General features: G+C 47.8%; 1 protein-coding gene across 4 annotated transcripts in view; it reads left to right on the top strand.

Moving 5' to 3' along the window:
- The window catches only part of LOC137427409 (galactose-3-O-sulfotransferase 2-like), a 57,571-nt gene extending 33,921 nt beyond the window's left edge, over positions 1 to 23,650 (top strand). For all 4 annotated transcript variants that reach the window (XM_078778231.1, XM_078778232.1, XM_078778234.1 and 1 more), the window contains exons 5-6: positions 19,158 to 19,535; positions 20,141 to 23,650. In XM_078778231.1, coding sequence (XP_078634357.1) covers positions 19,158 to 19,535; positions 20,141 to 20,560 — 798 coding nt within the window. In that variant the 3' untranslated portion in view covers positions 20,561 to 23,650. The remainder of the gene's footprint in view (positions 1 to 19,157; positions 19,536 to 20,140) is intronic.
- The last annotated feature ends 524 nt before the right edge of the window (positions 23,651 to 24,174 follow it).

Raw genomic sequence — 24,174 nt, 5'->3', positions numbered from 1 at the left:
AAGCCGATTAGCTGACTTGGTACGGCCATTGCAGACTAACCGGTGCAGCTGGCGATCATCCCTGCTTGTGGTTCTGCGGGGACATCCTGGCCTCGATATTGGAGGAGGGACACCCCTCTGAGCATTTCGTTTCGGGATCTTTGACACCTGACCTTGAGTGATGCCATACTGCCGAGCAATAGCACACTGTTTCATGCCGGAATTTCGTAAAGCCACCACTCCATGACAAACAGCATTGTCGAATTGACGGACCATTTCCAGAGGAAGCGGCAACAACTTTTGTAGACGTGCAGCAGTTGTTTTCCACTAATACAGAACGCAACAACCCTTATATACCCGATTGTGAAGCCAATCGTCAAATGTACCTGTCCGTACATTTTGTCACGCCACCTGTGATATAATCCTGTTATTGACTTCTTGCTGCGACAGACAATCACAGACAAACATGGTTCTTTTAACAAAGAAATCACCGAAGCGTAAAACAAACTCACCAGATTGATATACCGAGTTCAGAAAGTAAACCCAAGGCAAGAAAAAAAAAATATTCCATATTAAATGCCAAGTCTGTATATATATATTGATATATATATATATATACATATATATATATATATATATATATATATATATATATATATTGTTGCGGTTTTGAGCGTGTACATATTGATCAATTAAAGGTTAAAGGTTTGCCCCCATAGTTAGTCCACAAGCAACACGTAGGTCCACTTAGAACATTAGTTATGTCATAGTATGTGTGAGGATAAGGCCATTTCTACTAGTGATACCTGCGTTGTGTAAAGAAATAATAAGCTTAGGTCCTTTTCATTTTGGAGCCACCCTCCAATCTCCATCATGGGCATAATCGATCCCACGCTCCATTTGGCTTCCCTCAATTTGTTACGCTTTGGGCTACCGCGGCAGTTTGTTATGCTTTGGCCGCCAGCAGCGTTCGCTGCCCTTGGGTTCGCTCGAAACCAGTCAAATGCCATGAGATAGGCCTGGAAAGAGGGAGGAGCGCGAGGACGAGGTGTGGCCGCATCAAGCAGCACGTCAGAAGGCGGTGACGGTAAGGGCAACAACCAACCAGGGCTCGGTGGGCATGGCTTGAGAGGGCGTGGTAAAGGCGTATCTAGCAAGTGCTGGAAGGTTCGCTGAAAAGGCTATATAAGCGCGTGCAGAAAGCCCTTGTACAGGACTGATGAGCGAAGGACTCGTGCGAAAGGACTGTCGAGGACTCGCATGTTTGGGCTTGCGCATGATAAAGGATTCGTTGAAAGAGAACTTGAAGAGGATACGCGCTTTGTATGAGGACGGTGCTAAAAGGACTTCTGCGGGAGAGGCGATTTGCCATTGAACTGTATTGGGAGCGCATATAGCGCTAGTTCTCCTATTACGTACGCGGCCGTGACCGCAAGTATAACCGCCAAGCCCGGTTCATCTATTACGTACGCGACCATGGTCGCAAGTAACCGCCAGCCAGCCTTACCTTTTGCCCCGCATTTAACCCCGTAATTGTCCGATCCGTGCCAACCACCCGAGGGGAGCTTCTGCCCCCCTGACCATCTTCTTCGCGGTGCGAGTCAAGGACCGGAGTGAACTGCCTGGACGCCATCATCCCTGGACCATCGCCCTGACCATCTGCAATCCCCATGTGAGTGTCTGAGTGTGAAACGGGCCCGTGTCCTGGGCTAAGTTAAGACTGTAATAAGGCTGCACTGTGTGTTCTTCTTCTCTTTCCTGTACAAATTGCAAATAAATCTGTTCTTCCTTGTTTCTTCCTAATTCGACCGTATCAGTGTTTTCCTCCATTGGGTAAGCGTGGCACGATCAGAACCGCTCGGATCGGTTATAGTCCTTGTTAACGGCCCGGGTCACGGTTCGCTATCGCTCGGCGTTTCCACCTATAACCGTGATTTGGGCAAGGTTTATTTCCTTACTTCCTGGGCGGCGTTGGTACTTAGGTAATAGGAATTCGGCCTACCACCCTACTCAACGCCGTCCGGAAGGAACGTCATAGCCCCGGATCCCGTCGGCTAGTAAAAGCCAAGGGGACTAATCCCTCCTTGGTAAGGGGAAAGGCCGATGAGGAGATCCGCAACAATTGGTGTCGGAGAGCGGGATTTGACCCGAAGTGCACCTAACGCACTCAAATTACGAGCGGCCAAAATTTATTATCAAAACCCAAATTTAACATCGTGCCATGGATAACCAAGACGGTCGGATGCCGGTGGGGGTAAATGAGGAGGTAGAGGAATTGGAATCGATAACCCAGGACCCCCGGGAAGAATGGGAAGAAGAGGAGCGCATTGATGAGGGTGCAGCAGTAGGGGTGGCAGCCGGCAGGTGAAGAAAATGGCGGCGCCGCACACATGGCCGCAGTAGCCGAGCCCGCGGCGCCAATGGATATGGGCACCTTAATGGTGCAAATCAAGGCATGCTTCGTGGTGCAAAGTAATAAAATTGAAGGGTTGGAAAACAAAATAGAGGGCCAACAAACTGGGGGGCCAAATATACAAAATGGGGGACCAAATGAAGGAAATGGGGGGCCAATTGAAGGACATGGGTGGCCAAATAAAAGAAATGAAAGGGGTTACTGGGGTTGGAAAACAGGATGGCCACCCAAGAGAATCAAATGAAAGGAATGAAGGACGGGTTAACGGGGTTGGAAAACAAAATGGGGGGACAATTGAGGGAAATGGGGGATAAATCCGCCCGGGAAATAAAACAGATGGGGGATCAATTAGAGGAGGTAAAAAACGGGCTGGAAAGCAAAATGGATGCACAAAAGCACGAATTGGAACAAATGAGGGTGGCATCTAAGAGGGAAATAGAAGAAATGGGGGAGGACGTAAGGCGCGGGTTGAACGAAGAGGTCGCGGGGGTACGCGATGAGGTAAAGCAGTGCAAGGAGCGTGTGGAGAAGGAGGTGAGGAAGAGTACGGCTAGGTTACAGGGAGGTATAGAGGAATTGACGTGGGAAGTAGAGAAGCTGACGGTGGGACTAAAAGAGCTAAAATAACAAGTGGGTAAGAACACGGACGTGATAGGGGGGCTGAAATCAGCACAAAAATAAATAAATAAAGAACTGACAGCGACGAAGAAAGAATGTCAGATGGTACACGAAGGGCTGACAAAGAGGTTGGATGAGGTGGTAGAGACGTTGGGGGTGAGGGAACGAGAAGTCAGGACCCATATAGAGACGACCAAGGTGGCCTTAGAAGAAGAAATTGTGGGGGCGCACCGGGAAATAGAAGAGGTGAAACAAAAATTAGAGGAGGTAGAAGAAGGGGTGAGTGAAATTAAAAAGAGACGGAGGGAGACTAAAAATGAAATAAAGGAGGAGGTGATGGAATTTGTACAAGGTCTGTGTTCACATCGTGATGACGTGCTTGCTAACCAAATAAAGAGTTTGCAGGTGGCGGAGGAGGAGCTAAAAGGAAGAAGCGCCGAGGTGAGTGGCGATAATGTCAGAAATGTATATGGTGTGAGGGGAGGTTCGACGAGCTTGGGAGTTGGAATAGACCCGGGCATTCGTGAGAGGCCGATGGTAAGGTGTGCGACTGGTCCGGAGTGCGTGGAGAGAGAGTGTGCACAGGGATGTCCGACCATGGGGAGTGTGAGAGGTGTTGGTGAGCCGGGGTGTGCGAGAATGGAATGGGTAGTGGGGTTGCGGAGAGGCAACCCAGGCATCGACACCGACAGGGGCAGTATTTAGAGGGACGGGGGACGCACGCGAGCCCCTGGGGAGTACAGTACTGTGGGGGCCCGAACGATTCGGCCCCGCGTTAAACCCGCAAGGAGCGACCCACGGGGTCCGGCCTTCGGGCGGCCATAAGGTTCCACCCGCGCCGTATGACGGCAAGAGTTATTTGAGGGTGTACCTGGCGCAATTTGACCACGTGTGTAGGGGGAACGGTTGGAATCCGGACGAAGGTGGAGCACACCTTGTGGGGGCACTGCGCGGCGTGGCGGCGGAGGTTCTGACGGCCTTACCACCGGATGCTATCACGCTGCCAGAACTCCGCTCCGCCCTAATTAACCGATTCGGCGTAGAACAGCAGAGCGAGCTTGTTAAACGTCAGGTCACAGTGTGAAAACGGAAGCCCCAGGAGACCATCGGGGAGCTTGTCTATGATATTCGCCGCGCAGTCGGGATCGCACACGCGGAAATGGCAGCGATCTCCCAGGAAAGCCTGGCGCTGGATCATTTCATTCAGACCTCCCTGACCCCGAGCTGCGGCAACAGCTCGCCAAGTGGCGCCCGTGGACCTTGAGCCAGGCGGCCGACGCTGCAGCCTGTTGGGAAGCAGCGAGGCCCCTGGCCCGGGGAAGCGAGCGCCACCCAGTGGCGGTGCGACAGGTAGGGCCCGTGGCTGGTGGCGGCCCCCTGAGGGGGTCTGCCCCCAAAAGGGGCCCTGACCTGGAAAGCATGGTCTGAAGGCTGGTGGACCAGCACCTGGCGGGATCTGGACCATGGCTGGCAGCTCCGGAGGTGGCACACAGTAGGCCACGGACAAATGCCCCAATTAGGACCTGCAGGGGGGGCAATTTGGAATTCCGGAGGCAGGCACCTTACCAGGTGAGGTGCTTTAATTGCAGACGGCTGGGTCACCGTGCGTGGGAGTGTCGAGCTCCGCGCCGGGATGGACCCCGGCAGCCGAGACCATCAACTCCACCTCGTACGGGTCGGGCCAGCCGACCCCAGACACCCCCCCCCCCCCACTAGGGCCCAGGAAACTAATATGTGCCGATCATGCAGGGCCGTGTTCGGCAGTAGGGGATGGAGAAGTGCCCTCATTGACACAACAGGTCATCTATTGTGGCCAAATTGGTACAGGTAGCTTAACAATTCGGTGCAAAATTGCCGGCGTGGTGGTAGACGCCGTAGTGGACACAGGAGCTAGCGCCACGATCATCAGCCCTGTGATCCTTAAATCGAGTGCAGACGGCTGGGATAAAATCCAGCGTCTGGAAAAGCATAGTTTGCAGCTGGCTACCGGGGTAACGGCCCCCATCATAGGGCGTGGCTTTGTAACCCTCAAGTTGGGGTCGGTAAAGAGGGAGATAGAAGTTTGGGTGGCAGTGGTGTGCGACCCATGCCTCATCGGGTTGGATTTGTTGACTGCCAGCGGTTGTAAAATCGATTTGTGCCGGGGGACCCTGCAAGTGGGAATAGATGAGCTGCCATTGGGAGGGGTGAGCACGGCCGAGAGGACAGAGCTGGAGGCTTCTGAGGCCGTGACCATTCCCCCGAGGGCTGAGGCAATCGTGCCGGCCCCATGGCTAGCTCGCCCAACATGGCAGGAGTCCTGCGGCCTAGTCGAACCGGTGGCAGCGGTCCATCCCGGGTTTAATCGTGGGCCGCACCCTCGTAAAAACGGACGGGCCTGTGGTGGCCGTCCGAGTAATTAATATTAGTACGGAACCACGCACTATAGGACGGGCCACGAAGATAGCCGGCTGCACCCCAGTTAACAAAGTCGCGGCAGTGAGGGGCGAGAACGTCCAGCCGAGCCGGCCCCAGAGGGAGTCTTCAAAAAGTACTAGGAATTGGCCCGATCCCATTTGTGAGATGGTAAGTCGAAGTAGTGTTGAGTTGGAGGATACCCAGAGGGAGGCCTTACACAAATTGATTGAAACCCATTTGGATATCTTCTCCTTGTCCTCCGAGGATATTGGACGTACGGGGCTGGTGAAACATCAGATCCACACCGGTGAGGCCCGGCCTATTCGTCAGCCCACCCGACGGCTCCCTTGGAGCAAGAGGGAGGAAGCTGATGTGCAGGTAGAAAAAATGCTCGATGCAGGTATCATCGAGCCCTCGGGAAGTCCTTGAATGTCACCTGTTGTGCTGGTTGAAAAGAAAGATGGGACCACGCGTTTCTGCGTGGTCTATCGCCAGCTAAACAACGTGACACTCAAAGACTCGTATCCCCTGCCAAGAATTGACGATACCCTCGATGCCGTTGTGGGCTCAAATTGGTTCTCAACCTTGGACCTCAAGAGTGGGTATTGGCAGGTGGAGATGGATAGGGCAGGAAGGAGAAAACGGCATTTTCCACAGGTAATGGGCTGTATCAGTTCACTGTGATGCCGTTTGGTTTGTGTAATGCCCCCGCCACCTTTGAACGATTGATGGAGCATGTACTGGGCGGCATGCCATGGCAGTCATGCCTGGTGTACCTGGATGACGTCCTGGTACATGCTAAAACATTCCCCCAAGCAATAGCTTATTTGGACAAGGTGTTTGGGTGCCTCAGACAGGCAGGGTTGAAGTTGAGTCCGAGTAAATGCACTTTGTTTGCTAGAGAGGTGGCCTATCTAGGTCACGTCATTGGTCGCGAGGGGGTAAAAACAGACCCAGGCAAAATTACAGCGGTAGAGGAGTGGCCCGCACCACGTACCATTAAGGAGGTGCGGGGATTTTTGGGGCTCTGCTCCTACTACCGGCACTTTGTGGCAAAATTTGCAGAGTTGGCCCGGCCCCTTCACCGGCTTACGGAGAAGGGGACGCGATTTAATTGGACAAGGGAGTGCCAAGAGGCCTTCCTAGCATTGAGGGGGTGTTTGACATCCGTACCCATTCTAGCTTACCCCACTAGTGACGGGACATTTACCCTGGACACGGATGCAAGCCAGGAAGGATTGGGCGCGGTTTTGTCCCAGACACAGGGGGGCATGGAGAGGGTGATCGCATATTATAGTCGGGCCATGAGTAGGCCCAAGCGAAATTATTGCGTCACTCGCAAAGGGTTATTGGCTATGTTGGCTGCCATGAGCCATTTCCACCCATACTTGAACGGGCGGAAATTTCTGGTTCGAACTGACCATTCCCCCCTGCAATGGCTCCTCCGGTTCAAAGAACCTGAGGGCCAAATTGCAAGGTGGTTGGAAAAGTTGCAGCAGTACGATTTCAGTGTGACCCATACGGCCGGGAAGGCCCATGGGAATGCCGATGCACTCTCTTGACGTCCTTGTTTGGGGGAAAACTGTAAATTTTGTGCAAGACACGAGGAGAGGGAGCAATTGTCAGACTCCATCCCGACCCTCGTAGTCCGTGCAACCCGGGTGAGAGGGCCAATTTTGCCACTAACCGCAGATGAAGAATTTGGAACTTTGGCTTGGAGCATGGCCCAGCGGGAGGATCCCATACTGGGACCGGTGTACGAATGGGTTCGATTGGGGCAAACACCTCATGGGGAAGAGGTCACCCCCCTCGGGGCACCAACAAAGGCATATTGGGCTCAGTGGCAAACCCTGGAATTGAAAGATAACATCTTATACTGCAAGTGGGTAGAGATTCCCTCTGAGAGAACTTCCTGGCTGGTGATAGTCCCAGACAAATTTAAGAATATAATATTACAGCAGGTGCATGGTACCCGCTCTGGCGGCCATTTGGGCAGGACAAAGACAACATCTCGGGTCTGCCGGAGGTTCTATTGCGTAAATATGGGGAGCGATATACAGGACTGGTGTCGGAGATGCGACGCCTGTACTGCTAAAAAGGGACCAGCACGGAGGATGAGGGCCCCCCTTCAATTACACCAGGTGGGGGCCCCCCTTGAGTCAGTGGCTATGGATATTCTAAGACCACTACCCCGCACCCGCCAAGGTAACAAGTACATCCTCGTTGTAATGGACTATTTCACCAAGTGGCCGGAGGCCTATGCCCTCCCCAACCAAGAAGCCGGGGTGGTAGCACAGGCCTTCGTGGAAGGATTTGTATGTCGGCATGGGATTCCAGAGGAGCTGCACACCGACCCAGGGTCGAAATTTTGAAAGTCAATTGTTAAAAGATGTGTGCAGTCTCCTGTCAATTAGGAAAACAAGGACAACGCCCTTCAGACCTCAATCTGACGGGATGGTGGAAAGATTCAACCGAACCCTGGTTCAACAATTGGCATTATTTACCACCACCCATCAGGACGACTGGGACGAACATCTCCCATATTTGTTAATGGCCTCCTGAACTAGCCAGCACGTAGCCACCGCATGCAGCCCAGCGTTGCTGATGTATGGGCGGGAGTTGCGGGCTGATGTATGGGCGGGAGTTGCGGGCTCCCGCCGATCTGCTATGCGGTCCCATGCCAGAGTCCACTGATAGACCGCCGGGGGAGGGCTATGCACGTCACTTAGAGGAAGGAATGGAGAGAGTCCATGCCTTCGCACACCGCCAGCTTCAGCTGACGGGTGCCAAGATGAAGCGCAGGTACGACCACCGGAGCCAGGGGAGTCAGTACGCTCCGGGGATGAAGATTTGGTTCTTCAATCCCCGGAGGCGGAAGGGCAGGTGTCCTAAACTCACCTCTCCCTGGCAAGGCCCGGGGGTCGTCCTGTCGCAAATCTGTGACATGGTCATTAAGATCAAAATGGGGCCACGAGCCCTCCCTCGGATCGTCCATGCCGACCGGTTAAGACCCTACACCGGCGAGCAGGCGCCCTCATGGATCGCCTCGGCCACCCAGTACCTCTAATGATGCGGGCTCCTAGTGTGAGAGGACTGGGGGGTGATAGTGGGAAATAGTGTCCGATGTAGAGGGATGGTACCTCTACCATCCCTCACATTAGTTGGGGCACATGAGCTATAGATTATGGGGTTTGACAGTGTGAAATAGCCGAGGGCGGGCTCGGATAATGTCAGGGATTTAGAGAGATGACAGTAGGGACAAGATTTAAGTAGAGACCTTGATACAGGTAGGGGGGACGTCGTCAGATTAGATGAATGATAATGACGAGGGAAGTGCTTAGTATAAGGGAAGATGGGGGAAAGCACCAGTATTAGAGGGAAATAGTTAGTTAAATGATGCTGTGTGTGTGTAATTGTGGGTGCCTCTTGGGCTTGGTGAAATGAGGCATTGGTCGAGAATGGTTGTGTGTGTGAGAATCTCGTTATTGTTGAGCTTGGTGAAATGAGGCAATGGTCGGGGATGACCAGAGAAAGTGTATGGGTGGTGTATTGAGGATAAGTGTAAGTGTGTTGAGTGATTGACTTGCATGGCGTGCAAGTGAGAATACTGAATGGTGTGGAATGGTGGGAGTAAATGGTGTGGTATGAGTGGTGTGGAGTGCATGGTGCGAAGGAGTGGATGGGGGAGGATGGACCCCTTCATGAATACCCGGGGAGGGTAGTTTAAAGTTAGGTAGAGGGTTTAGGTAAATTGTTTGGATATTGACATCTGTGGTGCAGGGAATAGCAAGTTGTTGCTTTGAGGGGTGCATGAGTGAGTGGAATGGCTGGGCGTGTGAGCCTGTTGGTGAGTATGTTTAAATGAGCACTCCGCCACTGGTAGTCTGTCGGCCAGTTGAGGCCGCAGGTAGGCTCTGGGAGCCAGTTAGAGGTCAGCGTAGTGTTCAGCGGGGCCCGAGGATCCGAGAGAAGGACCCGGGTAGCCCAATGCCAGAGAGGGCATCAGAGGGGTGAGAGAGCCAGGAGGGCCTTCCCCAGTTTAGGGTAGTTGGTAGGAGCGAGGCAAGCTCGAGTGGCGACTTCAGTGGCGGAGGTGCGCAGGTAAGTAGGACCTGCTGGTAGAGCCACACGACCCAGCCCCGAAATTGTGCGAAGGCACAGATAGAAAAAATGGGGGAGTGAGACCCCAAATTTGGTAGGGCACCACAGGGTGGGTCAATGGGAATTGTTTTTTAGAACCACATAGTGTAATGATGCCCAATTGATTGGCAGGGCAAGACCCCGGGTAGAGTAAAGTGAGTTAATGTCAATTAGAGGATAGCTAGGATCAGAATCCCTTCGCACCATCCACATCCACTCACCAAGGTGACAGAACTCCACACCAAGTTTTTGCAATTGTTTGGAATGTGAGACGCATCTCGACGTAAGTGTGACATTGTAATATTCCATCTCTTCCTTCTTCGGAGGGATTGGAAACGAATTTGGCATAGAGGGGGATAGAAGAGACAAGACGGTAGAGATGGAATTTGTAAAGTGTAAATACGGGGAGGGGCAAGGGTAGTGTATGTTGACATGGGGGGTTACGTACGGCTAGGGACGAGCTTTCTCCGCTCGCTCTCCCGTGCTCCTCATGTTGCATTACCTTGTTTTGACGTGTACCCTTGCACCCTTGCCCCGCTAAACTCTCTGCTTTGTCTTTCCTCCCCACCCATGGACCCATATCTTTTGTTGAGGGGAGGGTGCAGGAACACTGAGCTGTGCGGCTGCACTTTTGCGCTGCACCATGCTGTCTGTTGCCTGCACCAGTACACCTATGGACCACACGTTCTGTGGCCTGGCACCTTTGCTGGGGCAAACAATCTGCAAACATTACCTTGTGCCCTGCGGACCACTGTTTTAAGTGGCATCAATGCCATGCAGTCGGACCACTTAAGTTGGCCCTGCTGGCCGAAATGAAAACGGACACGGTTTGTGCCTTTTTATTTCCTTTGGTGTGTCAGGAAAGAAGACTGTAAGTGTTGATGATGGCACACCGAAGACGAAGCAAGAAGACGCAGCCAAGATGCAGCAGCCCAGCAGCCAAGCACAAGACATCATGATTTTTGAAATGTGATTGTGCATTTTTTTTGATGATTGTGCATTTCTGGTGCATTTGAACTTATGGTGTATTGGTGCAGTGCAGTGCATTCTGTGTTTCTTCCTCTTCAAATTCCTCAAATTATTTCCCACAAAAGAACAGGTCCTGGGTTGTAGTGTTGTAAATAAGTAGATTAGTCTTGTAAATAACATGCTCCCCACCGGCTTTATGTATAGTTTGGGAATTCTTTCCGTAATTCGGTTAATTGTGGGCGTGAGTCTGTTAGTTAGTACACAACGCAGTAGGTGGGACATATCTAGTGTTTAAAACGGTCACACACAGGGTGTTAGAGTAAATGTAGAGGGAAATCACACCGATGTGTCACACTAAGTAAAAAAGTAGTCCTGACCCTTGCATCAGAACCGGTCATACTCACTTGTGTGGGTTCGGCTCGGGGATGAGCCTGGCGAAGGAGGGGTGCAGTGTTGGGGTTTTGAGAGTGTACGTATTGATTAATTAAAGGTTGTTAGGGTTAGGAGGGGTGCAGTGTTGCGGTTTTGAGAGTGTACATATTGATCATTAAAGGTTAAAGGTTTGCCCCCATAGGTAGTCCACAAGCAACACATATGCCCACTTTCAACATTAGTTATGTCATAGTATGTGTGAGGATAAGGCCATTTCCACTAGTGATACCTGCGTTGTGTAAAGAAATAATAAGCTTAGGTCCTTTTCATTTTGCGGCCACCCTCCAATCTCCATCATGGGCATAATCGATCCTGCGCTCCATTTGGCATCCCTCAATTTGTTACGCTTTGGGCTACCCGCGGCAGTTTGTTATGGACGCCATCATCCCTGGACCATTGCCCTGACCATCTGCAATCCCTGTGTGAGTGTCTGAGTGTGAAACAGGCCCGTGTCCTGGGCTAGGTTAAGACTGTAATAGGGCTGCACTGTGTGTTCTTCTTCTCCTTCCTGTATAAATTGCAAATAAATATGTTCTTCCTTGTTTCTTCCTAATTCGACAATATCAGTGTTTTCCTCCATTGGGTAAGCGTGGCACGATCAGAACCGCTCGGATCGGGTTTAGTCCTTGTTAACGGCCCGGGACACGGTTCGCTATCGCTCGGCGTTTCCACCTATACCCGTGATTCGGGCGGGGTTTATTTCCTTGCTTCCTGGGTGGCGTTGGTACTTAGGTAATAGGAATTCGGCCTACCACCCTACTCAATGCCGTCCGGAAGGAACGTCATAGCCCTGGATCCCGTTGGCTAGTAAAAGACAAGGGGACTAATCCCCCCTTGGTAAGGGGAAAGGCCGACGGGGAGATCCGCAACAATATATATATAGAATTCCCCGAATTTCGTCCTTTTGGGTCTCTATTTTTGCCATTATTTGGTCCATAAATAATCACATGTATCCTGGCATCGCGGGCTCGGCTTCCGCCGCCACGTGCGAGGTGCCGCAATTTTATTCGCCAGCTGTCGCACCCTCATCAATTCTCCCTTCATCTACCAGCTCTTCCTGTGGGTCCTGGGTCATCAATTCTTCCTCATCATCTACCCCCACCGGCATTCGACCGCCTTGGCCATGGTACGAATACATATTTAAATTTAATACTAAATTTCAGTCGCTCGTAATTTTTGATTGTGTGAAGCGCACTCCAGTTCCAATCCCACACCCGGACACCAATTGTTACGGTTTTCCGCCACCCTTCCTACCCTTACCAAGGGGAGATTAAGCCCCTTGTTCTTTCTGGGCCGGCGTACCCGAGACTTGAAACGCCCCTCCCGGGCCAAACGCAAGGTAGGGTTTCGGGACAAGTCTCGCACGTACCTAAATACCTGCACCGCCGCGGAAGCGGGGAATCAAGCCTCGCACGAGCCACGTGTAATTTGAGTACACCGAGCGGATTGCGTACCACGTGGTCCGTGCAGTTTTCTAGTATTGGAACCCGATTAGAGCGGCTCTATTCGTACCACGCTTAGTCAATGATGGAAAACACGAGGACAATCGAATGGAAGGAAGAACACAGGTTTAATTATTATTCCCAATATTATGTACAACGATTGGTAGAAGCAGAGACACAGAGCAGAACTTAATCAGTGTTATATAAAGCCCAGACATGGGCCCGATCACACTCACAAAGGGGAAATGCAGGTAGGATGATGTTCCTTGCTGAACGGTCGTCCAGGAACGGCCCTGCCCAGCATGGCTCTCCACGGTCACAGCACGTCCCGTGATGAAGGCAAGCAGGTGGTGGAAGGATCCTCATAGCGCATCTCTCGAACAAAGGGCAGATGAGGCAGGCGGGAAAATGTACGTGTCTCTCGCCAGGCTTGGCTGTTTTCCACAGCGCATTTAGTTGACGGCGTGCTATCACTTACGTATCCCAATAGAGGCTCGGCCTCAAGCTCAACTGAGCGTTTAATTGGTAAGAGCGCTTATAGCTTGGTCATGCGCGTCTTCTCTCAGAACTCATAACTTGCTCAACACTCAAGCGCTTCTCCCATAAGAACTGCCTCATTTGTCAAGCGCCTCTCCCATAACTGGGGTGGGGGCTGTTCGCAAAGGGGTTTATGGCCAAGCCCCCAAGCCCCCTCGAATGTTCCAACCACACCCTGTGACGTAGTGCCGCAGCCACTCCCTTTGAGCCCTGATTGGCGGCTTGCGCTTAACGTCAGCTTCTCCGCCGCCCTCATTCGGTCCCTGCTCGATTTGCCAGGCCTGCCTCGTCTTAATTCGCGCCAAAAAGCCAAAGGCAGCACAAAGAGGCATGAGGCGGCATAAGGCAATGGAGGCGGCATAAGGCAATGAAAGAACGAAATGGACCTACTCTCATTATTCTACTCAACGCAAAACTAACACAGGAAAAGGACTATGCTCACAAATACTAAGAGATAACTGCACTATCGCGAGGCTACATGTTGTTGTGTGAATAAAATATGAGGGGGAAATTTAACCTTTATTGGACAAAACTCAAAACCGCAACAATATATATATGTATGTATGTATATATATGTATGTATATATACATATATATATGTATACAGTCACGTGAAAAAGTAAGTACACCGCTTGTAAAGTTTTGACTTTTTCAACATATTTCAACATACAGCTATTTGATCTTCATTTCAACAATATTGATAGATAAAGGTGATATAATATAACAAATATCATGAAACATTTACATTTTGTAGTCCATTGTATAATTTAAATAAACATAAATGCAAATTTCACATGTGGAAAAAGTAAGTGCACCCCTACATTTATCACTACTTCAAACACCTAAAATTAGAATCAGGTGCACCAGCTCAGGTGCAACCGATTAGAACATCGTTAGAGAGGATCTTGGAGGAACCTGTCTTATTTAAACCTCAGACATTTAGTATGGTTTGCTCTTTGTTGTTGAAGTGTGCGGCGTCACCATGCCTCGATCAAAAGAGCTCTCTGAGGCCTTCAGAAAGAAGGTTATAGATACCTACGAGTCTGGAAAGGGATTTAAAAAGATCTCCAAACAATTTGAAATCAATCATTCGACTGTCCGGAAGATCATCTACAAGTGGAGAAGATTCCAAACAACTGCCAACTTGTTCAGGCCAGGCCGCCCCAGCAAGTTCAGCTCGAGAGCAGAACGCAAGATGCTGAAAGAAGTCTCTAAGAACCCCAGAATGTCATCACGGGACCTACAGGTAGATCTTGCCACTGTTGATGTCAAAGTGCACGAGTCTACCATTAGAAAGAGCCTGTACAAATTTGATCTACATGGGAGGTGTGCCAGGAGGAAACCTATGCTGTCCAGAAAGAACATCAGGGCAAGACTAAAGTTTACCAATGAACACCGAGGCAAAGACCAGCACTTCTGGAACAATGTGCTCTGGACAGATGAGTCAAAGGTAGAGCTATTTGGCCACAGTACCAGAAGACATGTTTGGCGAAAACCAAAGACAGCATTTGACCACAAGAACCTGATACCAAGTGTAAAGCATGGTGGTGGAAATATTATGGTTTGGGGCTGCTTTGCTGCATCAGGGCCTGGGCAGCTCACCATCATAGAATCCACTATGAATTCTTCATTGTACCAGAGGGTGCTTGAGAATAATGTGAGGCCATCTGTCGGAAAGTTGAAGCTCAACCGAAGGTGGACCTTGCAACATGACAATGAACCTAAACATACCAGTAAGTCCACCAAAGAATGGCTGAAAAGAAAGAAATGGAGGGTTCTGGAATGGCCAAGTCAAATCCCGGATCTAAATCCCATCGAGATGTTGTGGGGGGATTTGAAGCGAGCTATGCATGCAAGAAACCCCTCAAACATCGCACAGCTGAAAGAATTCTGCATGGAGGAGTGGGCAAAAATTTCTCACAGTCGATGTCAGAGACTGGTAGACAGTTATAAGAAACACCGACTTGAGGTTGTTTCTGCCAAAGGGGCAATACCACCTATAAGAGCCAAGGGTGTACTTACTTTTCCACATGTGAAATTTGCATTAATGTTTATTTAAATTATACAATGGACTACAAAATATAAATGTTTCATGATATTTGTTATATTATATTATCTCTCAATATTGTTGAAATGAAGATCAAATAGCTGTATGTTGAAATATGTTGAAAAAGTCAAAACTTTACATGGGGTGTACTTACTCTTTCACGTGACTGCATATATGTATATATACACAAAGAATTAAGTTAAGCACCCCCCCCGTTTTTTTACAACCTCGCACATTACAAGTTTGTTGTCGTCACAACAGTGTAATATACCCATGATATTGCTATATTTTCTGGAGAAGTGATATTATGGTCACATAAAAACATAACAATCATGCCGTTTTCAATATTTTATTCTGAATAATTTAAGGTGAAATTTTTTGGGAATTTTAGGCATATTTTCACCTCAATTTAAGTATGGAGCTATAGGTCCATCACGGACAGTGTGGATGACGTTTATGTTTTCTAACGTACAGTCATTGTTCTGAGAAGACCTCTAGCGATCTTTGCGTCAATAACGTGTGTAGGACCCACGTGATCGGATCACTGACTCGATGGGCGTCACAGATGAGTGCACTCATCTGCATTTCATCAATGGATAATTGCTAATGTCATACCAATCATTATTTGATCTCACATACCTTAGAATATATGCCAATGTATACATATACACAAAGAATATATATTAGGGGGTGCTTACCTTAATTCGTTGTGTAGGGGTGCTTAACTTAATTCTTTGTGTATATATATATATATATGTATATATATGTTTATATGTATATGTGTATATATATGTATATGTGTATATATGTATATATGTATATATATTGTTACGGATTCGTCACTTCCGTTGTTGTGGTTTTCATCCACTGTAACCATATTTGATTCTATGTACTATTATTGTTGTCGTTTAAGGGAGTTAGAGATTACTATTTTCAAAAGGTAAAAAAATTAATGTTTTAAATGAAACCGGAACCGGGCGAGGATGAAGAGGAAGAAGAGGAAAAGAAGGCGGAGCGAGTGAGTCGGACAAGAAGCTGAGCTGCTTCGAGGTCTGGAGCAAACGATTGGCGAACGAGGGTCATGAGTGAACTTTGGGTTTCACGGGGAAGAGATTCCTGCGACAGAGTTGTTATCGCTGTGACAGATCAACCTGCGTGTCAGGTTTTGCAGTCGATTCCGAAGAGAATCGTTGGAGTGCCGTTACGCCACGAGAATGGGCCGTCGGCCATTTTGACTCGTGCGCTTTGCGCATCGCTCAAGGTTTTTCACTCCGTTTCAACCATTTTCACCGCATTCAGACGTTAATCTGGTGTGCGTGTGTCACGTGACTTTTGAGTGGGAAATCTGCGGTTCGCCGATTTGGAGCCGTCGAATGTCCATACCCGAGGGTGTGATTTCCCAGTCGCCTTGAGGGCACCTTTGCACAGCTTTGGCAGCGGGACGGTGACTGTCATCCGAACGGGATTCTGGTCTCGATTGGACATCGTTCTGACGATCGTTGGAGTGGATCGACTTTGGCTTGATGGCAGAATAGAGAGATTGGGGAATGTTCTTCTTTTCGCTCACTTGGAGCACAGTGAGTTATATTGTACGAACCTGATGGTACCATCATAGGAAATATATATTGGTTGTACAATTGATTACTATTGTTGTTGTACTGTTATTCTTGTGTGATCTTAATACAATATTTGTTTGTTGGTAACAATTGGTGTGGCTTCACCATTGATCTTTGACATACAGAATAACACATCTTTCTGCCGTGACTCCTCTCAGGGCTCGGAGGTACACCGTGACTGGGGTTTGGGGAGGAGCACGTAACAGAAGCAATTATGGGCAAATATATGTGTATGTGTATATATATATATGTATATATGTGTAAATGTGACAAAGTAAAGAAGAAGAAGCGCATGGCAGAAGAGCAAGGAAGGCTTGCTGGTGAAAGAGAACTGTGGGAATAAAGAGGCAAGGCGAGCACCCTATTTTTCGACGAATAACTCGGCCTGTGAGGGCCCACGGAGAACTGCAGTGATCCCCCTGAGGGCTGCCATTTGGAGGCACCGTCTGTGTGGATGGGACGGGTGCGGGACTGGTGAGGAAGAAGGCCTATCAGGGCATGGTGCATGTTGTAGTGATAGCAAAACAGGAGAGAGCAGAAGCGTGTACTGCTCGACGAGAATAGTCTTGGCCAACCTGAGGCAAGGTGCTGTTTCCTGGTGTTGGAAGAATTGGAAGAGTTGCGCTGATCGATTGGTTCGTGGAGTGTGAGAACCCGAGAGAGAGAGAAAGGTGGTGGAGGGGGCCATCTTTGGGACCTGCAGCTGAAACAGGGCCATTGGAAGTGCGCCATCTTTTGGACCTGCGGCTGAGACAGGGCTGCTGGGAGTCATCTCAAACAGGCTTGAATTCCCCTCCCCCTCTTTCTCTTTCCATTTTTTTTAATACCCTGGCAAATATTGTAAACCGCTCCTTTCCTATTCCTTCTCCAGGTGCTGCATGACGTCATCGCTGGGCCCCCTTCGGTGCCCGGCGATGACGCTTGCTGAAAGGGAGTACTCGGTTTTCAGTCCGGTTGTTCGTTTTCTTGCTTTCTTTTTCTTGTTTGTTTGTCCAGCGATATCTCAGCCATCCTTTGAGCTAGGAAGCTGAAATTTTGGCACAATAGTGAGCACGTGCTTTGGCAAAAACAATATTTTTTGGTTTTTTGATTAATCAATTAATTGATTAGTTACTTAATTATTATCGATAAATTCAGTTCTTATTTATTTCCTTTCTCATCTGGGCAATATCCCAGGCACTCTTTGAGCTTGGAAGCTGATATTTGGACATGACAATGACCAAGTGATTTGGCTGTAAAGGCTATTTTTGATTTATTGATGAATCAATGAATCAATTAATTATTTAATTATTCGATTAATGGCTTGGTTGATTAATTTTTTTAAGTTACAGATTCGGATGAAACGGTGGTGGTTTAGGTATTATATTAGCCAATTGATTAATAATTTAATTATTTTACCATTATTATTTATTTATTTTCATTATTCATCACATTTATTTTCTTTCTCATCTGGGCAATATCTCAGGCACCTTTTGAGCTAGGAAGCTGATATTTGGACATGACAATGACCAAGTGATGTGGCGATAAAGGATATTTTTGATTTATTGATTAATCAATTAATTATTGATTGATTAATTAATTATTCATTTATTCGATCAATGACTGATTTCATTAATTTTCAAAAAGTTACAGCTTCGGATGAAACGCTGGTGGTTTTGGTATGCTATTATCCAATTGATTAAGAAATTATTTTATGATTCCTGTTTATTGATTTTAATTGCGCAATTGATCAATCAATTATTGCACACCTCTCCCTCCCAATACCATCTCTATGTGCTGCACGGTGGTATCTCCAGCCGCCGAAGGCACCCCGGCAATTCCTCGGCGATTTCAACCAGAAGCAATCAGCTTGTTATCGCTTGCCAAGCCAGCCGTTCCTTATTACCCATTTCGTTGGAGTGCTTGCTGGAGTGCTTAAGCCGCTTCGCGAGGGCTCTTAATTAATTAGTCACAAGGCTGGGGAAGTTTGGGTGTGTTATAACACCATTGTTGAATATGATTAACCACCACTTAGTGAATGCTATTCAGGACATTTTTTGCAAGCCATGGCTTTACAGTAGACAGAGCTCCCTTTGTTTTTACGTACCCATTTTTTATTGACTAACATTTAGTTCAGGAGCCCTGGTGGGGTTTAGTTCGGGAGCCTGTTTGCTTGGCCTTTGTCGGCGTTTCCTGTTGTTTAAAAGGTTTTTTATGGCCTGAATTGTTGCAGTTGAAAAACGTTTGGAAAAGACACAGGAGGCAATGACATACTGGGGGAAAACTAACCTTAATCCCTGTCTAGTTAACCTAGCTTCACCACCCACCCCCGCCCCCCGTGTGAAGACGCCTACACAATCTTAAGCTCCAGTTTACCTACTTAAATACATCGAGATGTCTCCTACGCGTCCACGGTCCATTCTGTAATTATACAATCCTACCTTCACTATAAGATTCCATCATCTATCCCCACGAATATAACAATATTTTGTATCCGCTTTGAGTATGAAAGAATATCATGACTGTGATTATCATGTTACACGTCTCATTTACAAGTGTTTAACCTCAGTTGTTGGTTTTTGTGGCAGGTCAAAAAGGTCATGCACCCAGACACCTTCTACTTTACCATTTTGAGGCACCCTGTGGAACAAGCAGTTTCAGCCTTTTCTTATTTCAAATCTTCAGCTTCAGCCTTCCGCAACGTCGACTCCCTCGACTCATTCATGCAGAATCCTCTTCGGTTTTTCCGTCCAGGTGCCAAGGGGAATTATCTTGCCCATAACCTCATGTGGTTTGACCTTGGGCTGGATCCAGAGAAAAATCATACACAAACTCAACTGCAGAAGATTTTCAGCAGCCTCGACGACACCTTCAGCATCGTCCTCTTGGCAGACTATTTTGACGAGTCGATGGTGTTGCTCCGGCATGCTCTTTGCTGGTCCTTGGACGACGTTGTCACGTTTAAGGTTTGTTTGATGGAGAGAGTTAACAGAATTGAAGGGATTTTTAAAAACTGATTTAATGATCAGGTGAAAGGATGTGATTTCTGCCTGTGGGGCAGTCCATGAGATCATGGATTTGTAAGTTTTCTATTTTTCACAAACACGTGTCTTAGCGCTGCTTTTATACATATGGGATAAACTTGTTTTTTCTCAAAAACAAAGGAAAGCACAGACAAAGATATTACATTCCAGCAGATCTAGAGAAATAGAAATACAAGGAGGTTCTGAGCCGGATGTCGCGGCAAAATTAGAAAAGAAATTTATAATGAAAGGTTAATGTTGGAAGACCATTAAAGCCATTAAAAGAGCACCATTAAAAGAGCACCATTAAAAGAAGACCATTAAAGCCATTAAAAGAGCACCATTAAAAGAGCACCATTAAAAGAAGACCATTAAAGCCATTAAAAGAAGTCTATCAAAAGAAGACCATTAAAAGAAGGATTTATGAGGAAAATTGCCTTATATACCTCTCCGTATATCATGAGAATTCCCATTGGATACTGACATGGAAGATCTCATCTTTTTCAACTGTTAAATCTTTTTATCCACCCTCGTCCTTCTCCCCACAGATTAACAGCCGCAGCAATGCTTCAATAAAAGCTATATCTCAAGAGACTGCTGTCCGCCTTCGCCAATGGAATAGCCTCGACTGGGCCCTCTACTCCCATTTCAACACCTCCTTTTGGGACCGTGCAGTCCACTTTGGCCTGGAACGTTTAGATGCTGAAGTGCAGGAACTAAGGGCTCGAAGGAACGTTCTGGCTACCCTTTGCCTGCAGGGCTCTGCCTTGGAAGCAAAGATCATCAACGACACACAGTTTAAGCCCTACCAACAAGGCACAGTGGAAATTCTGGGCTATAAGTTGAAGCCGGGCCTATCGAATGAGGAGTTCACTCGCTGTTCCCGCCTCATTGTGCCAGAGTTACAGTACAAGGCCCGCCTTTTTGCCCGACAGTTCCCGAAGAAGATACGAACTCCCATGAACTGAAACCAAACCATTCCCTCTCCCATGATTAGGCCACCATATGGATAAAACAAAGGCCTCGTTACCGAACCGTCATGATCTGATGTTTATGATGTCATATTGTTGTAGTTGACATTGTCATTTAGGATTCATTATCCTCACGCTTTAAAAGAAAGTGGGGGAATATTGTGATCCGGTCCGTCTGCTAACGATGTATTTGGCAAAGTCCTGTCCGTCTGCAAAGCTATCTCCTCCAAAACCTAAACGGTTGTGCCAAACTTGGAAGTTATGATCAGCACATGGCAAGAAGGTGCAAGATCAGTATCATTTTGGACCCACCCTGGGGCTCGGGGGCAGGGTGAAAGGTTAAAATACCAAAAAATTAAAATACGGGCACATTTTAAATTAAACTTTGTACAAATCAATCAACATTAAGGGTCACATGAAATACGTAACGATTTTGAGGTGTAGCCCGTAGGGCAATGCCATCTGGAACAGCATTTGTCTGTCCGTTTATTGTGTGTGTGTGTGTGTGTGTGTGTGTGTGTGTGTGTGTGTGTGTGTGTGTGTGTGTGTGTGTGTGTGTGTGTGTGTGTGTATGTGTGTGTACGTCTCTCTCAAACGTCCACCAATCAGAGCTGAGGATCTGGTCACATGACAGAGGACAGTATTTAGTAACGATTAAAGTTGCATATTTTACTGAAAGGAAATATAATAACCTTCTGTGGAACGTTTTAGGGTCGCGGTAGGTGTCGTAAGGTAGGTAGGAGTTTTCAGAAATTCCTCAACGCAATTATAATTTTGAAATGGGATCGACATGGCCCTTGCTCCAGAATCCGGAAGTGAACAGATGATGAAGGCTAACTGCTTTGATAATATGTCAATACAATCGTGATTCAACATGATATTTTGATATGTTAATATACCATGGTATTTATTTGGGATTGGAATGATGAATGATGCTGTTTCGAATGAAAATATAGAGATATTGAGTTTTAAGCAGAATGAGGAAATGACGGCAGGGCTTCCATCCGTGACATTCGTGGATTCCCCATTTGCAGTTTCATTTCCACGTTGAATCACCATCTCTCAGCAAAAGAGGCGGTTTGTGATTAAATCTGTCATGGATGTGGGACAAGGCTATTATATCTCTCCCACGCCGTCTGCAATCGTCATGAGACGCCTGGCTTGTGTTACGTATTCGTCACTTCCGTCGTTGTGGTTTTCATCCACTGTAAGCACTTTTAGTTCCATGTACTATTATTGTTATCGTTTAAGTGAAATGGAGATAACTGTTTTCCAAAGGAAAAAAAAATTTGTGTTTTAAAAGAAACCGGAAACCGGATCGAGAGAAAACAGGACGAAGAAGAGGAGGAAGGAGAAGCGGAGCAAGTGAGGTCGAGAAGAAGCCGAGCTCCTTTGAGGGCTTGAGCAAACGCTGGCGAACGGGGGTCACGAGCGAACTTTGGGTTTCCTGGGAAAGGGATTCCTGTGACAAAGTGGTTATCGCTGTGACAGATAAGCCTGCGTGACAGGTTTTGCGGTTGATTCTGAAGAGAATCGCTGGCGTGCATGTACGCCTCCAGTATGGGCCCGTCGGCCATTTTGCCTCGCTCCAGGCTTTTCACCTCACTCCAGCCTTTTCACCGCACCCAGTCGTTAACCTGGTTTGCGTGTGTAATGTAGATTTTGAGTGGGAATTTGCCGTTCTCCGTTTGGGAGCCGTTGAACGTTCCTTATTGAAGGTGTGATTTCCCAGTCGCCTTTTGAGGGCACCTTTGCACGTCTTTGGCAGCGTGACTGTCAGCCGAACTGGATTCTGGTCTCGATAGGACATCGTTCTTACGATCACCGGAGCATGGATCGACTTTGGCTTGATGCCGGGACAGAGACTTTGGGAATGTTCTTTTCGCTCACTTGGAGCACAGTGAGTTATATTGTAAGAAACTGATGGTTTGATTTCCCAGTCGCCTTTTGAGGGCACCTTTGCGCATCTTTGGCAGCGTGACTGTCAGCCGAACTGGATTCTGGTCTCGATAGGACATCGTTCTTATGATCACCGGAGCATGGATCGACTTTGGCTTGATGCCGGGACAGAGACTTTGGGAATGTTCTTTTCGCTCACTTGGAGCACAGTGAGTTATATTGTAAGAAACTGATGGTACCATCATAGGAATGATATATTTGTTGTACAATTGATTAATATTGTTCTTGTGCTGTTATTCTTGTGTGACCTTAATACAATACTTGCTTGTTGGTAACAATTGGTGTGGTTTCACCATTGGTCGTTGACACACAGAATAACACATCTTTCTGCCGTGACTCCTTCCGGGGCTCGGAGGTACACCGTGACCGGGGTTTGGGGAGGAGCTCATAACACTTGGTCAACAGACCAATTCATCTTCCCAACGGTTAATGTCACGTGATGATCTTCAAGCTTCTTCTTCTCGACAACATCTGCCGTGAACAAGGTTGAGAACCTCGTGAGTGATCCAAAACTTAAAATGGAATGAAAAGAAGAAGAGGAAGCAGCGGCCGAAAATAACTCGCCCTGGAGAGAAAAAAATGTGGGAACGAAGGCAAGGCACGCTCCTCGGTTTTTTCGATGAGTAACTCAGCCTGCAAAGGCTCTTGGAGGAGTTGAGTGAAACCCCTGAGGGATGGGTGTGGAGCATGGAAGGGATGGGTTTGGAGCTGGTGTAGAAGAGAGCCTTTCGGAATTGCTCTGGTCCTTTGTTTCATGACGTTTGAGGACACATCGCAAGAGAGAGAAGGGTGGTGCGGTGCCATCCTTGGGGCCTGTGGCTGGAACGAGACCTGAATTCCCCTCCGCCCTCTTTTTCTTTTATTATTTTTCTTAATACCCTGACAAATATTCTTTGTTATTTTGCCTTTTCCCCTTCCCCCTTGGGATTAGATAGGGATATCTGGTGCGGCGTTTTATTGTCTTGTACTCATTGTTGTGGCACTTGTCTGTCTTTATTTAATTACTGATTATTTTCTGTTTCTCTGTTGCGTGGTTGTATACCTTGTGTTTATGTTTATCCTGTGGAAAGGATATTCTTTCATTCCACTGTTTTGAATTTGCATGGCATTAATATTGGCATACTTTTGAATACTGTGTGTTGGTGAATGTGGGTGAAAAGTTGCGTCAGCATTCGGACAATAACGCCACTAGGTCACATCTGACTGCTTAAATGGCAAAACCAGAACACGTGCAATTGACTGAGGATGGAGTGAATGATTTTGTACAAGAGTGGCCGAGCACTTTGGACAATATTGTCAAGTAGGAGATTGCTCGGGTCCAACAGAGTCTGGGAGATGAGGTGAGTCGGTTCGTCAAATATCCACAGGATGAGACGAAGGTGACCAAGGGGACCCTCACCACCAACCACAATTGGGCACTGGGGAATAGGGAGTATGGGGGAGTGGAAAATAGAGCCTCAGAAAGAGCGATCCCCATACTGAATTTGGAACAGCTGCAGGGAGGGGCAGAAAAACCTGAAGAAAGAGTTGTCACCTATAGCTGTGGTTGGGCACGCGAGGCCAAAATTTTGAAAATTAAATTGAAACTCTAATTGAAATGGGAAATTGATTTGGAGCAGCCTTGGTGGGAGTTGGTCCCCGGGCTGCGGAAT

This window comes from Myxine glutinosa, chromosome 5 (assembly GCF_964187855.1).
Source record: "Myxine glutinosa chromosome 5, kmMyxGlut1.1, whole genome shotgun sequence".
In the NCBI taxonomy this organism is placed as follows: Eukaryota; Metazoa; Chordata; class Myxini; order Myxiniformes; family Myxinidae; genus Myxine; species Myxine glutinosa.
The sequence above is the reverse complement of the archived record's forward strand: the minus strand, read 5'-3'. Positions and strand labels throughout refer to the sequence as shown.